The sequence below is a fragment of the Pholcus phalangioides genome, unplaced genomic scaffold (assembly GCF_987345545.1).
Source record: "Pholcus phalangioides strain wild (caught in Gottingen) unplaced genomic scaffold, Ppha-v1.0 ptg000013l_1, whole genome shotgun sequence".
NCBI lineage: Eukaryota > Metazoa > Arthropoda > Arachnida > Araneae > Pholcidae > Pholcus > Pholcus phalangioides.
The window spans coordinates 7,663,693-7,681,069 of NW_028301606.1; the positions used below are offsets into that span (position 1 = coordinate 7,663,693).

Sequence of the window (17,377 nt, forward strand, 5' to 3'; positions counted from 1 at the left end):
TTAAGTGATTTTTTCAGATAGAACTCATTCTATTTCTCTGCAGGGCTGGACAAAGCCAAATGCTTTCCATGTATGCATAACTTCTTATAAGCTGGTAGTTCAAGACCATCAATCATTTCGTCGTAAAAAATGGGTGTACTTGATTTTAGATGAGGTATGGAAAAAGTTTAAACACATTTATTTGCTTAATCACTTCTTAATCAGTAGGTTCTTTATCACCTTTGATTTTGCAGTTAAATTTTGGGTGAAATATGTTACTACAGTTTCACCTTTATATGATGAAATCTAAGACAGCTGAAAAGACGTTCAATATATCAGAATTTCACTATCTGAGCTGACTTGAAAATTTGCTTAGCTGAACTGGATGATCATTATTATTTAACCTACAGTTAAATAATATAAACCTTATTAAGTGGAGGTCAATAAAGTAAAAGTAAAGGAAAATGATAAATCTTATGTATCGTCCCCCTATATGCCGGAAACATGAATGTGCAAATTTCAAAAACTTCGCAAATGACATTTGTATGTTTACTTTACTCGTGTTACTCTATGGATGTTATTTTCCTAAAATGTTTTGTTATGTGTTTTAATAGGGAATTGATTCTAGCTTTGAATTTAATCTATTGAACTCACGATCTCTAAACTTAGCAAAATATGTAATCCAACTAGCTGATAAACCCAAAAAGTAAGAATTGGCACATTGATGTCTCTCGCATAAGGGGGACGATAAACAGACTCAGAACTTGAAAATTTGTAGAAAAAAGTTCTTCCGCAAAGTATAAATTTCTCTTATTTAGAGGAAAATTGGTGAACATGCATGTTGGTATAATGGTGTAATTTTTTCTGTTTTTTATTAAACGTAAAATTAATTAAATTTAACTTATTTAATTTTTTTTTAAAATTTTGATACAGGCCCAGCATATAAAAAACTTCAAATCGCAACGCTGGCAAATGCTGTTAAATTTTCAAAGCACGCACCGGCTTCTGCTAACTGGAACACCATTACAGAACAATCTCATGGAGCTCTGGTCTCTAATGCATTTTCTTATGCCAAATGTCTTCCAGTCACACAAGGATTTCAGGGAATGGTTTGTTAATCCAGTTACTGGAATGATTGAAGGAAATCATGAATACAATGAGAGCCTCATCAAAAGGCTGCACAAGGTATAAAGTTTTGCGGTATATAAATTACACCTTGAGTTACTATGTTTTTATATGCACTCGTAGTTCATTTGATTCTCAAAATAACTATGTTCAAGGGGATTTACATATAGTATATATTGTTACGTCGTGCCGCCGGGTCACTCGTCGAACCTCTTCTCACCAGACCCGTCCCGTCGCGCGGATCTCTCCAGGGTTCTTCGCCGAGGACTTGAACATGGGTAGACAATCATACGAACGAGGATTCGAGAACAAATACTCGCTTTTATTTACATGAGCTGCTAAAACTACGGCTAAACTAGAGCAGCCTTCCGAACGTCTTCTCCCTTCGCGTTCTACTTTCCGAGTTCATTTTGAATCTCGTTCTTCTATTATCACAATCGCATGCCACGCGAACCTTGCATGCGTTAACCAAGCCTTTTCAAATTCTACCCTTCGTAACATTGCCCCCCTCCTCGAAAGTTGCACGTCCCGGGCAATGCAGTCCTGAAATCGGTGAGTCCTCCGTAGTCCTTATGGTAATAAGTAAGTCTGATGACATAGACAACCTTGAACTTCAGTGTCCTTTGAATCCACATCACGATGATGTCTAGTCTCTTCCTAAGACGACGGCATCCTTCCCATGAGGTCTGAAGTTTCGGAGACCGTTTCTTCCTGACACGGTGATGTCCTTTCCATGAAGTGTGGAGTTTCTGACATCCTCCTTTCCATCGTTTTGGACACCCCCCTTTCCGGAGCTTCGGGCACCACCCTTCCTGTCGTTTCGGACGCCTTTCTATCCGTCGTTTCGGACATCCTTCTTTCCTGCGTTTCGGATTCCAAAGCCAGACAAGGTCTCTCTCCTTGAAGTCGTGAGATGGGGTCTTCGCATCGTAGCAAACTCTCATCTTCTCGGGGCCGATGTCGATCCTTTCTCTGGCGATTCGATGCACATCCTCAAGGTGCTCCTGGAATTCCTCGACGTATTCTTCCATACGAAGAGCAGCATCTTGCGGTCGCCCAAACAGCAGGTCACTTGACAGCCGAAGATCCCATCCTATGATCATCTGTGACGGTGAGAATCCACTGCCCTCGTTGACGGCACTCCTATAGGTCAGCAAAAGCAGCAGTAACTTCGAGTCCCAATCTTTTTCGTATTTCGACACGAACAACGAGAGGTGATTCAGAAGGGTCCTGTTGAATCTCTCCACCATCGGATTCCGGATGGAGCGGAGTAGAGCGCGTCTTTTCCAGTCCCAGAAGTTTGCACATCTCAAGGAACACCGCTGATGTAAAGTTTCGTCCCTGATCGGAATAGATCATCATGGGGACTCCGAATCGAGACACCCAATTCTGCACCAACACTTGTGCTAGAGTCTCGGCCTCCTCATTGGGAACAGGAAATGCTTCCGTCCAATTGGTGAAACAGTCCATCGCCACAAGTATAGACTTGTTACCATCGTGGGTTTCAGGTAACGGTCCTAAGATGTCTAAGGCAACTCTCTTGAATGGCGAACCAACGTTGTAGCGTTGAAGTCGGCAGCAAGTCCACTTCGGATGTCTTTTTCGGGCGGCACATGTGTCACAGTTCTCACACCACTTCTCCACATCGGTCCTGAACTTGTCCCAATAGTATCGCACACGAATCCTCCGTACCATTCTGGTGATGTCGCAATGTCCATCAGTCGCGCTTCCGTGCGACCCTTTCAAAACTTCTTTCACATGGCCTTCGGGTATGATGAGTTGCCGTCTGAAAGTCTTTCCAGCCTCTGACTCCCAACGGCGGTAGAGCATGCCGTTCCTCATCTCCAAGGAGTCCCAGAGTGCCCAATATCTCTTTGTGGTCGGACTGGAAGAAACGACGTCTTGCCACCCTGGTCTGTTCCCAGTGGATTCCTTCCAGTGTATGACCACTCGTACATCCGGATCTTCCAGTTGTGCCTTTCGAGTGTTCTCGTCACTCCAAGGATCGTCACTTAAGTCCTGAGACTGTAGCTGCCTCACAATAGGTTCTGCAGACCTGTATTTCCTTTCTACCTTGAGACAATGACGGCAGTTCCGTGGGCATGGTTTCCTCGATATGGCAATGACATCTCTCCGCGATGCTCCTTCACGATGCTGGATCCTTCTCTTCCGGCTACCCGGCCTTCTCAAGAGAACGGCTCCGATTCCACCATCGTCCATGCTCCCGTCGGGGATTCCTGCTTCTGAAACAGCCATCACTTTCCGCTGAAGCACTTCGTCGTGACAATCTCCAAGTAGGACGACGTTTTGTTCTTTCATTTTAGACAACTGGTCACTCCGAATGTCCAAAGACAGTCCATGCTTCTTCAGGAAGTCCAGTCCGAGGATGCCCGTGTCCTGGATGTCGGCTGCGAAGACGGCATGACGATAGGTGACCGACACCAACCTCGATGAGACTTCCAACTTTCCACGCACAGTCACCTTCTCTCCCGTGACTGTCTGTAGGGTCAACGACGGTGGCGTGTACAGAAGTCGCTGCTGGAATCTTCGATCCAGGTCTCTCCAAACGAGTCTGACGTTCGCTCCAGGGTCGATGGCCATCTGGCATGGAAACTCGATTTGCTTGCACAGTCTACGCGCCCCACCATGCCGCTGTGAGCCATGGTACACACGACTTAAGGCGCTTCCTTCACAAGCAGCGACGATGGCTTGCCTCACACCATTGACGATATCCTCCTTGACAGCAGCGATTGATGTGTTGACGGCGGCGATATTGGACTCCATGCTAACTTTCATCTGGGCCATCATATCCATCAGCTGCTTGAACTGTTCTCCCATCTCGTTCTTCTCCATACTCTTGTCTTGACCATTCAAGTCCTTGCAGCGTCGCTCTTCTGACACCAGTTTTGTTACGTCGCTCCGCCGGGTCACTCGTCGAACCTCTTCTCACCAGACCCGTCCCGTCGCGCGGATCTCTCCAGGGTTCTTCGCCGAGGACTTGAACATGGGTAGACAATCATACGAACGAGGATTCGAGAACAAATACTCGCTTTTATTTACATGAGCTGCTAAAACTACTGCTAAACTAGAGCAGCCTTCCGAACGTCTTCTCCCTTCGCGTTCTACTTTCCGAGTTCATTTTGAATCTCGTTCTTCTATTATCACAGTCGCATGCCACGCGAACCTTGCATGCGTTAACCAAGCCTTTTCAAATTCTACCCTTCGTAACAATATATATATATATATTATTATAAAAAAACTATCACGACATATGGGCCCCTAACTATCATACCATTCACAGAAACTGAATGAAATTTTGGCATAAGGTATTTTGAGGTATGCACTCAAGAATGATATGGAAAACAATAGTGTCACTCTAACAGTTACGGTTACAGTGAGAAAATTTCGAAAATATCAAATGGCAACACCAAGTTTTTTGTAATGGAATGCAATCTCCATACTGAAAAACACTAAATAGCGTTGGAATGGCACCTGTAGCACGAAAATCCCCGGAGCTAGGCAAGGAAAAGGTAAGAAGGACTTTGCCGTGCACCAGAGTATTAATGTTCGTTTCATTCGTCACACCGTTTCTTCGGCTGAGATCCCAGCCGGATTAGTCCTCCACAAGGTCATGTGGAAAATTTGTGAAACACAATAAAATGCTTTATTTTATGCTGCTTCTCTGTCCTTATTGGTTGTCCTCACTTTTAGCCTATCTACCGCCGGTGATTTTCATGCTACAGTATTATTTTCATGCTACAGTATTATTTTCATGCTACATTATTTTCATTTGCATTTTTCCAAATATTTTTGATTTGCTGATTATTGATTTGTTACTGACTGTCAACAAGAATAGAATGATATTTTCAGTCAGAAGATGAGTGATGAATGTCATACGTCTTTATCAAAATTTATTGGTTTGTCTTGCAGATGCCAGTGTTCAGTGAGGAAAGTGCTTACAATTTTTTCTTCCCTTTTGCTAAAAACGTGACATTAATGCCATTCTGTAAAACAATCTTTGAATTATGTTTAAATAGATGAATGTGTTAAATAATTTTTCATACAAAGTGTTATGGAGAGGTAACCTTGACCTTAGCATCTCAGTTGAATTAATTAGATGCTATTATTCTGTTAACCGAGTAACCTATAATAGGAAAGTGTCAGGCTGGTACTGACAAAGACCCCCAGGTCAGTGAAATCATATCGATTTAGCTATCTCTTTCCTGTGACTACATTAATTGTGTCAAACTTTTCATTAGGAATTCAAACTCAATTATTTGTCATTTCCCTTGATAATAGTGCATTCTTGTGCATACACATTCTTGTGCATTTTCCTGGCTGTAATAAGAACTACTGTATTTTCTGAAGAAGCACACATGAATGACTTCTGTAAGAGTTGTTTCTAGCCACTGTGTGTGTGATTTTTAATATTAACCTTCAACAAAGCTATTTGCTTGAATAGCAAGGGCATTGCCAGGTCTTATTGTGTATTATGATAATAGTTTTTTTTTAAACCTTTGGTTAGTCACAATATAAATCTTAACACATTCGGGTGCCACTCATTTGTAAGATTAAAAATGAAATTTTTTGCTTTGGCTTAATTAATCCATTTGTGTCCTGAACATTTTTTTCCGAAAAAATTTGCAACACATACATATTTTTGTTAAGCTGTATTCAAATGAGTACAGTTTGTACAAATGGGTCAAGGCCAACTAAACTCTTCACTCAAACAAGGTTATATTTGTATTTTCAAGTAACTTTTATATTTCCTTTTAATTTTCAATTGCAAAATTTCATAGGTGGAACATCTGTGCCAAACTGCTAAAATTTCAGATGCCAACTGCATTCTGCTACAGTATATATAGATGTGATTTCTGTATCCTGCTTGGGGGCAATGCAGACCCTGCCTTGGGGTGGGGGGGGGGGGAATGGAACTTTTTCTTTGTTAATTAAAAAAAATGTTTTTTTTATCGAGTTTGGGTGCCGGGGGGGGGAGGGATTTCTGGATTCCAAAAGTTGGCACGTCTGGGTATGGCATAGCTACCAAGTCTCCCGAATTTTAGCTTCATCCCTCGACCTCCCGAAAATTTCTTAAATCTCCCAAATTTTTACGAAAATCACAAAAATCCCTAATTGTTCCTTAAAATTCCCTACTTCATTAAAAAAAAATCCCTGCTTATGAAAACAATCCCTAAGGAATTTCTTGTGGGGCATGAAGCCTCTTTTTTTTTTCCCTTTCAAAATGACGTCACACGTCGTAAATGGGGAAATTCCTTTTTTAAGGAAGTTTTTCAAACCCTCTGATGGTGACAAGAAAGTTTTGTCTTATCGTGCAGGGAAATGGCTTAGCAGCCAATAGTCCTGGATAATAATTGAAGATTATAGTCACGCACATATGGTCAAATTTCTTTTGTTGAAGTTACGTATGTGCGATATAACAAAGCATGAATACTGATTAGCAAAAACATATTCAATCAATTTTAAAGATACTTATTCCCCGATGAATTTCCTTTCATCAAACGTTCTAGAAGAGGGCCGACTTTTTCTTTTTGTACAAGTTGTGTTACGGACACAAACATCGGTCATGGTGGAAAGACTGCCATCATCACTCGTGAAATAAAAAAAAAAACATATAGAAAGTGTCACAAAAAGTCAGTGTTCTTCAAAAATTGACGGTGTTTTCCTTCATCTTCCGATGATTTTGGGGTCATTTGCGCAGAATGTTTGCTCACAGCGTTTCTGATTGAACACAATATTTATTTTTACATCATTGAAGTTTTGGCCTCCAATTTCACTTTTTTTTTGCGTAGTAATTTTATTCCCAAGGGTTTAACTTCCATGTGTGTAAAATCCCTATTCAATTTGACTTCAGTTTTTGTGTAGGGATTTTATTCCTTACGCTTTAACTTTTATGTTTGGAAAATCCCTATTTTATTTGGAAAAATCCCTATTGTATTTCTTTGGGAGTGGTTTTAGCATAAAATACGGGTTTGCGCGAAAATCTCCCGAATTTTCATTTTCAAAAGTTGGCAGCTATGGTATGGTATTTTCATTTGAACTAAAATTTATTTAACACATAAAGGCAAACACAGATACACAAACACACATTACATTCTGATATTAACCCGAGGTATCATACGATCCATCCACTGTTCATTAATGCATAATACTTAGCAACAGACCAACCAGGTAAAACAGCACTCATATCTAGACTTTGGTGCATAAAAATTGATATTCGCTATGTATGCGCATTGAAAAATTGGTGTCATTAAGTTGTAGTCATAAATTGTTCATGTTCATCATGGTTTGATATTTTCATTTGAGAGTGGTTTGATATTTTCGGTTGAGAATGGTTTAATGAGTGTGTCAAACTTTTCTCAAATGAAAATGTGAGACTGAAAATATCAAACCATTCCAGACTGAATACATCTGTTTGTGAACAAATCCATTTATTTACTGATTAACCAATTTCTGATTGAAAAATTCGAAGAATTCACATGTAAATTCATTGATATTTAAATCATGAAAATATCATACAATTATATATATTAATACATTTAATATGTATTTTCAACTGAAAATATTGAAAATACTAGATATCATGATGTTTTGAAAATAAGTATCGAATGTGTATCAAGAGGAACAAAAATATTGAATGGAACATGGTGTCGCAAACCATGTTGAGAAGAACAAAATCGTGAAAAACGCATGCGGGTATCGACGTCATGCTGGAATGACAAAAAGTACAATAACTATAAAAAGATTTATTTGATTAATTATTACAAGAGTTGTTGGAAGTGGCGGCCGCTTACGTCATTGTACAGTCTACAACGACATAAAAACGATTCTTGGACGCACTTGAAGATACCAGGCATGCTCTTGACGTCTGCCGCACTGATGACAATCCACTCTACGCGATTCTCCATTGTGTCTACAGGCGTCGCATAAACGAGTGATTTAAGGTGACCCCATAGGAAAAAGTGACGCAGATTGAAATCCCGCAAATGTCTAGGCCAAGTAACAGGTCCCGCACATCTAATCCACCTCCTTGGTTATATAACATCAAGGTGATTATTTACCTCGTGAGAAATCTGTGCAGGGCACCATCATGTTCCCATTGCCATCTGCTCGACCATAAATCAGATGTATATCAGTATATTTCTCATTCATGTAGTCAGCCTTCGCGGTACTCATTAAAACAGCCACTTAAAACTACTACACGCGTACTACTGCAATAGCGCTAATTTACGTCTTCTGCAGCACGTGATCCTACTCCAGTGCATGCGTTCCACGATGCTACTCACATCAGATATGGTGAGCGAACCCTCAAACACATTCAGCGATCAACTGGCATCCACCTTTCATCTCCTCTGGATTTAGAGACCGCATAAGTTTTTCGCCCTCTCACTGTGGTTGGCGACACCATGTTCCATTGCAATTTTTGTTCCTCTTGATGTCTACTAACAACACTGACTTTTTCAGTCCATTAACTGAACACCCTGTATATCGACGAGCCCTGGATGTGCCCGATCAAAGATTAACAAAAGATAGTTTTTAATTTGTCTACAGAATGAATACCCACTCTCAAATCGATGTACATCCAGATATAAGTATACTAGTATTGATGAGTAGAGTAGTCCATGGTAGAAGTGGCTGGGCTGTCTAAAACTTGTATCAAAATCACATGTCCTGTATAAAAGTTGCTATGCTTCTACAAAAAGAACAATTTTTGCTTGTGAAGAATTTTTAGATAAAACAAAGGCCATTTGATATGTAATGGTGTCTTTTTGGTGTGTAGGTATTTTAGAATATCTTCATGCACAGATTTTCGCTAAACAGTTCTTGTACTTCAAATGTCATATATATTATATTGAAAAAATAATTTTTGATATTTCAGGTGCTCAGACCATTTTTATTGCGTCGCTTGAAAAGTGAAGTGGAGAAACAATTGCCAAAAAAATATGAACACATAATCATGTGTCGTCTGTCTAAAAGACAAAGATATCTTTATGACGATTTCATGGCCCAGACAAAGTAAGTCTGCATTTCTCTTCTGTTATTTGCTTCTTATAAGTATGTTATTACAGTTTCATGTTTTAATAGAGTGCCATTGTGATAACAAAATAAGCGTAATTAACTTGAAATGCCTTCAGTATGGGAAAAATGTAGACTCTGAATAAAAAAAAAAAAAAGACTTCTAAAATGAGGAAACTGCTTGATCAGAGACTTGTTAAATGGTATCTGACGTATCTGTTTGAGGACTCCTATATATATATATCATCTCCTTTATAATGTTATACCATTCTTATACAGTCGAATCACGTTATAACGAATGGCAAAAGACCTGTGGAATCACTGTTAAAACGAAATTTCGTTATAAAGGAATTATAATGAAATGCTAGGAACAGGTTACAATGCTAGGAACAGGTTACCTAGCATTGTTCCTATGTAAACTTATTTGGGGGATTGGAAAAGTGTTTGTTAAAACGAGATTTTCACTATAACGGTATTCGTTAAAGCGGGATTTGACTATATACAGTTAAACCTGGTTATTATGAAACTGCCTAACATAAATCACTATGTAAATCCTTTATTCTGCCTCGTCAAGTTGAAATGTTAAGATAATTTTGTGTTTCCTTCATCAGTTTGGTTTCATTTTTATCAGGTTTAACTATATATTCATTTTCTTTTACAAAAAATAAATTAATGTTTCCTTAGGCATAAGAAATGGGGGGGGGGGATGAAAACATAGCAAAAGATAGAGGGAGATGAATGATGAGAGAATGAAATGATTCATGTTTTTTTCAAAACCTGTATTTTTAATACAATTTGACTCATGCAGTGAAAATTTTATAAGTGCATTACAAATTTTTCTAAATTATTGTCTGTTTCAGAACTAAAGAAACTTTGGCTACTGGAAATTTTATGAGTGTAATCAACATCCTAATGCAACTTCGAAAAGTTTGTAATCATCCCAATATGTTTGATCCTAGACCTACGGTCTCTCCATTCATATTGCCAAATATAAAATACTACACTGCATCCTGTGTATGGGGAGCATTGGATTATGATCCATTTCGGGTGAGTCATGCAGAATTTTTATGAATTTTTTCAGCTAATAGTTTAAAAGTTAATTTCTTGATTGTCAATCTAAACTTTTTAAATTGCTGTTTATGTTAAATTTAATAAACATCCTCATTTTTCAGATACTTCTCATTTGACACTCATTTATAGCAATTTGTACATAGAATGCAAGAGCTGTGCCAAAACAGTTCTCTTGCTACAAAGTGTGCTGAATCTCATGCGCATTTGTGCCAATTTCGGTGTGTGATGTAGGTTTTGAAAGTGTAGGCAAGTTTTCTGATTTTGACAGCAGCCGTGGCCCCCCTCCCAAGAACCGAATAATATAGAAAAAATTGGCCGTAAAATACAGGACAATCAGACGAACCTACACATAATAGATCCCCCATTGTGATGAATCTGCGCCTGTTCTCATCAGAGTATGAAAATGAGTGTTTCCAAAAATTGCTTGCAGTGTAGCCTACCACTATCTACTGGGTTCATCCCTTGCACAGGTAAATGGTGTGATGGCTCTTGGAATCGGAAAACGTGTTTACAGCATGTTTGCACTTTCACATGATGGTTTTGGCTCTTTCTCTCTAATTTTTTATTTTATTTTACCAGCATATGAAAAAATTATGCAGTCTGTAAAGAAATTGGCTTATTTGTGTGTATTCCATTTGGACTGTTTTCTTCTGATGCAGATCGATGTTTAGGCGGATGATAGATCGTGTAATACCATGCGCTCCACGTGGAACAAAGTGCTCGATCAAATCACACCTTCAGGAATTCTATATTCTGCTACAATTTTGACAATTTCTCCTTGTTTGCTACATTCTGTTACAAAAACATTGAAATTCTACAATGCTGCACCATCTTGCACCCAAAACAAAATTTTGCCTTGAAAAACTTAAAAGTTATTTCACAATAGAAGCTGGTGCTTCGATGATGTTATTTGTCCTCCCCATGATTTAATTTCTTGGAGCCGCAAATGGAATTAGCTTGAGAGCCCCCTCCCTAGGATTCGGTGCCTAGGCTTCCGAGAACGTATAAAATGGGGTCAAACTATGCGAATTGCAGCTCATCCACAGGACAACAACAAAAAAACAAAGACCATTCAATCGCTGTTTCCAGCTATTTTTTCCAAAAAAAGTAGACTTCTTTGATTCCTTTTCATGCAAAAATTCAATCTGATCAATTCTTACATCTGTTTTCACTCCCTATTTTTCACTTATTTGTTATTGCTCCATGTATTATATTTTCCATCATCTTAAATAGACTGGTGCGAAAAATTTTATGACGGGTCAAAAGCCTGAAACACCAAAAACAAAGAACAAGCTGATGAAAAAATGTTTGGTAACAAAAGACAGTGCAGTTGTTGTATTTTGAAAAGGGGTGAGGGTTAATGAAAATATTTTTGTTAATTTTGTGTTTGAATTTATAAATAACTGCTCTGAATCCTATAATTTGCTGTTCCAAAACTGTTCAGAATCCTGAATTTGCTGCTCCAAAACTGTGCCGAATCGTGAATTTGCTGATCCAAAACTGCTCCGAGATGGACTTCGTCACTTCCCACCTCTGTATAGGGTCTTCCACATCTGGGAATGTGGTTTGCCTAAGGCGTTATTTTCTATTCACACCCAGGTCACACAATTTTTCACAGATCCCTTTATTAAAAAAATATATATAATATCCCCTGTGCAATATATAATGTGAAGGATCATGGAAAGCTTGAGACAAAATTCTCACCTGTGCAAGACATCATTTTGGTGCCTGTCTGGCTTATAAGCCACATGAGTAAAATTATCCGAGTTGTAGATGCCAGTGGTTCTCAACCTGGGGCCATGTGGCCCCCTTGTTGTGCTGGGATATGTTAAGGGAACCACAGGGGTAAAAATAAAATAAAAAAAGAAGATCCACGACAAGTGGTGAAGGGAGCCCATAAAGAATTAGAGCTTTCAAGTGAAATATGTGTGTGTGAAGCAAGAAAATGTTACTACTTTCAGAATAAAGCAAAGCTGTCCATAAAACGAGGTTCGTCTTAATCCACGGGTCCCATGTGGGAAATGTCCATGTCCAAAAAGTGCCATGGACTGAAAAAGGTTAAGAAACATTGGTATATGCCATGAGTATTATGGCCTGGGGTCTCCTATTCATAGGGGGAGAGATAACATAGGCAGTTAAGTCATTAAACTCTTATCCTGGGCTTTATTTTCACTTACTTCATTAGCTTACATTTTTTCATTTTTATTTTTGACCAGCTGATACCCGGCGATGTTGCCCGATCCATAAAAAATTTATGTATGTATAGCTTATTAATTATTTCTTAATCAAAAAAATTTCTGCATCAAGTAAAAAAAAATTACTTTTATTTTTTAATATTTTAATTAACAACTTCAGGCAATCGTTTGTGGATACACAATAGTTTTTGTTTTTCCATCTGGTGTGTAGATGCTAAATTTTTGGGATTACCAACACATGATGTAAAGCTGTCCGTGTGAAAATCAGGGCTCAAGTAGGTTGATAACTGCCACTGGTAATTACTGGCCTTGCGCTTTGTTGATTGCCATGGCAAAAGCTAAACGAATCGTGAACTGAAATGCTTGAAAGTGAATAGAATTTCTTCAGTGATAATTGGGATACGTGGAATAAAGATGTCTTCTCCTTTGGCACATCCAATTAGAATCGTTGCTTCAATAATGTAATTGTGCAATTTCTTCACGCCGAGTCTGGTGCCATTGCAGAGTCTCGGTGTCTGTAAATTTCTTAAAAGCATTATAGGTGCTCCAACTTTGAGAATCAAGTTGTGTAGTGGCACCCAAAATATCCAGAGTTCAGAAATTCTGCAGGATACAGAACTGTCTGCACTGAGTCTGTGACAGTGTCAACCGATTTCTAAGATGTGGAGTCTCCCGGAATAATTTTTAGGATTTTTTCGTTGATCTTGTTCACACTGTCATTTTTCGGTGCCAGAATCGCTATCTCACAAAGCCACTCATGGTTTGGGTGATTTTGTTGAATGTTTGGGAAGACTATGCAAGTTCTTGAACTGAGTATTGAGTTCGTGCCTGAGCATTGAGTTCATCAGCTGGCGTTGAACATTTTTATTATGAGTTTTGTCATCGTAGTTGTTGTTCTTTGTTGTTAGTGACGTCATATGTCCAGCTTGTGCAGCGAATATTATTCAAACGCCTTTTAAGCATTTTTTAAACTGAAACTATACCTCTACGATGGGCGATTGATGAGATAAAGGCTGCATTAGCACTTACAGGACACCCTGTATATAGGCTATCAGAAATACCCAGCGCTTTCCGGGTTTTCTTCAATTACTGGGAGGATTGGAAATGTGACAAACCGTTATAAAGGACTAAACTGTTATAATAACAGAATTAAAAGGGAGACAAACCATTGTAAAGGCATATATACAAGTCTGAAACGTATTGTTGGAAACCACAGTAACCAAAGTAAACGTTCCGAAAGTAATTGTTGAGGTTTCAAAACCATTGTTGGCCGACAGTCTTTCGCCTGTTTTGGGCATTTGCCCAGCTCTGACGAACTTTTAAAGTAGCCTACGGTTCAATCCCGGTCCTGTTTGGTATATATGCAAAATCTGGCGATGATCGGTCTAAAACTGTAGATTTGTATAAAGAACATACATACTTTCACATTTCAGGGTTCCCAGCAACCTGGAAAGTCAGGGAGAATCAGGAAAAGTCAGGGAATCGGAAAACAGTCAGGGAAAGTCAGGGAAACTATGAAATATTTGTCAAAAGTCAGGGAAAATTTTAAATACTTGGGAAAATTTGAAGGGGAAAATATCAGAGGAAATCTACATTCAATTGGTTTACCTTCACTTTTTTCCATGGAAGATTATTTTTCAGATCCCCGGGGAGAGGAAAAAAATCCTTATCAGCATTTTCCTCCAGATCCCTTACTGAGAGATGTCTTATCAGTTGAAGGGTGGGATTTTACAATGTTGGCCAAGAGACAATCTGCCCTCTGAGTAAATAGATGAAGGGATCTAAAGTGGAGAGACCCTCCTTTCCATTGTTGAAAGCAAAGCCAATACCAGCTCTTAACTTCTTTTCTATTTCTTCTGAAAAAACATTTTATTTTCTTGTTTTTTTTCCTGCCTGTGGGTTGAGAACCTTTAGGCCCATTTCACACTGAGCGGACGTGGATCCAGATCCCAGATCCACATGCCCTTTCACACGAGCACTAAAGTTCTAAAAAATCTTTAGTTTGAAATTTGTGAATAAAAACTTTTTTCCCCAATTTTTGTAATTATTTTTCTCCTTCACCCCTGATTCAGTGCTCATAGGCAGCCTAGAGCTATTCTTTGGTGGTTGAATCTAGTTTAATCGTAACATAAAGATGCCTTTTCAGTTTGATCGTCACAATTAGTCAATGGGAGAATATATCTCAAAATATTTTCACACACAAAAGGTTTTGAAAAAAAAAAAAATCTAAGATCTGTCTTTTTTGAAAATATGAAAAAAAAATTCCAAAAACACATCCAATGATGATCCAAAAAAAAAAAAAAAAATTAGGAGATATCAAAGACTTTGCAAGTAGAAAAAGGGGGGAGGGGTGCAGACTGTGCTTAGAAATATTCACATCACAATTCTGTGTTAAGCCTGGATTACACTATAAAAGTTTTATAATTTTTTTACAAATGCAACCCACAAGCTGATCGGTTGCATTTTCCCGAATGTAACCGATAAATTTATTGGTTGCTTTCTTTCAAGTTTTATAAAATAACTTTCATAAACCTTTTAGAGTGAAATCCCATCCTTAGATTAGTCATTTCTGAAATATCAAATTTCAATTTTTTTTTTTAAGTTTATAGACTCAATATCATGTAAAGTATATATGTAGGTATTGGGGGGGGGGGGGGACTCCAAAACTATTCAAGTGCTTAGGGCTTTCAAACGTGTTAATCCAGCCCTGAGTGAACGCCGTACATGGATAATGTTGTTTAATAAAAGTATTTAGTTTTGAAAATAAAAAAATATTTTAAACAATTTTAAATATTTATATATTTTAAACAATTTTAAATATTTATATTTTTAAAATAATTTTAAAAATTTAAAAAGAAAAAATTATAAAATTTGTAATTAAATTTAAAAGTTATTAAAGTATTCAGTCAAATATATTTGTAATGAATTACAGAGCAGCTTATAATTTTGGTCCCGTCAGTGTTTGTTGTTGGCAGGTTTTATTATATAAAATTGTAAAGTATGGACAAAAGGCAGTTAAAGTTGTTATATCTCCTTTATCTCAGAAGGAAACGGAAGGATAGACATGTATGTGGGTACATCCTATTGATACACAGGGACCTTCATATGGTTTTTTTTATATTTATGTCAAATAATTAAAAAAAATTCCATCCAAAATCATCTTGAAAAAGTAGCCAAAGATGTGGACTAATTCGACCCGCATTCGTGTGAATAGCTCCAAATAACCTAATGTACGAAACTTGTATGTGCGGATGCGGAGCCCGCACGTAGGTTTTGACACATGCGGATGCCATCCGGACCCACATGAACACCTCAAAGGTGCGGGCGCATTCCACATTGTCTGAAATGCTCTGTATATACCAGTTGTTAAAACTTCTTCTGGACCTGTGTCCACATCCGCTCCGTGTGAAAGGGCCCTTAACCTTTATATGTTGAAGAATGATTTGATTTCAATTATCTCTGTGAAATTTCCAAGGAAACTAGTGTTGTGTGCAAGATCATATACACAGTTTGACTTTGTAAAGAGTGGTGTTGGTGGCAAAATATTAGCATCTGTCTGTAAAGTGCTTTTCAATGGTATATTACTGTGAAATGCTATACAGTCGCCCCACCCCGTATTCGCGGTTCCCGTATTTGTCGTTTTTTCCTTCATTGGATTTTTTCCTCAGCAATCGTTATTTACATGTTTTAATTAAAAAATTTGAGTTGTGCCTGTTTAGGATGGCTCATTTGTCTAGTGCTACTAATAATGCTCGGAAAATACAAAAAAAAAAAGTTTACAAAAAAAATTATATATATTGACTATGCTTGGCGAAAGTAAGTCAGTTGCTGCTTTGGCTCACCACCAGATGATTTTCATGATATAGATCCCTCTATGGTACGTTCTTCACATGTAGAAAATTGGTAGAGAAAGTCTTGTCAACATACTCCAACATACTTGATGATATGAAGAAGAAACGGCAAACAGAAATTACAATGTTCTTTCAGAAAACATCACCAACAATCAGTCGCTGCACCCTCGTTTACATTCCCTTATAATTTTGCGTTACCCTGCTCTTCTCGTGATGTTCAATAAACAAGATAAACAAAAAATCTATGGTTTCAGTTATTTGTAATTTCCCATATTTTCCCCACCCTCAGAATGTAACCCCCACAAATACGGGGGAGGGGTTCGACTATAATTTAGAGCATAGTTTCCTAACCTTTTTTGTCCCATCTCGCCCCCCTTCAGAAATTTTTTTCTCCCATCGCCTACAACGCAATCTAACCCATAGGATCCTATGTTATACCTGTAGCTTCTACCGCCCCCTGGAACATTCCATCGCCCCCAGGGGGGCGTTAACGCCCACATTGGGAATCACTGATTTAGTGATATTAGATGGTTTAAAATTATATATGCGTGTGTCAGTGTACGTGCATTTGGTCAGGGAAAGTCAAGGAAATGATCAAGCGGATTTTGCTGGGAACCCTGCATTTATATATAAGATTTGGAAGATAAATGGCAACACATAAACACAACAGTAACATGAAATATCTTTTAGTTCCTTTGAAACCAACCGTGACCATGGTCTAGACCAGTGGTTCTCAACCGGGGGCCATATGTCCCCCTAGGGGTACTGAGATATTTCAAGGGGGTCACGGAAGAAAATGAAGAAAGGGGCCCCAACAGGTGGTTTGGAGGGCTGAAGAAAACTTAGAAAAATTAAGGTGTGGTGAAATGAAAGCTTTTATATTAGTGACTATACAATTGCAGAATCCAACAACACCACCCATAAAACCATGGCCGTCTTAGGGCAAGGACCCTTCCCGGGCCTCACCGCCTACATTTTGCAACAGGTTCCCTAGGATGGGGGTTTTTCCGCAGGCCCCGGCTAGGTTTTTGGCTAGATTTTTCACAGGCCCCCTCCTCTATATTAAATTTATAGTGTGAAAAACAAAAAAAATGATGAAAACCATATCAGGCCTCAGACTGC

At 38.5% G+C, this 17,377-nt stretch overlaps 1 protein-coding gene across 4 annotated transcripts in view; it reads left to right on the forward strand.

The window, feature by feature from the left end:
- Nucleotides 1-17,377, forward strand: part of LOC149078535 (chromatin remodeling protein domino-like) — a 152,094-nt gene that overhangs the window by 63,215 nt on the left and 71,502 nt on the right. For all 4 annotated transcript variants that reach the window (XM_089240641.1, XM_089240643.1, XM_089240644.1 and 1 more), the window contains exons 15-18: nt 44-154; nt 913-1,164; nt 9,002-9,138; nt 9,999-10,185. In XM_089240641.1, coding sequence (XP_089096767.1) covers nt 44-154; nt 913-1,164; nt 9,002-9,138; nt 9,999-10,185 — 687 coding nt within the window. The remainder of the gene's footprint in view (nt 1-43; nt 155-912; nt 1,165-9,001; nt 9,139-9,998; nt 10,186-17,377) is intronic.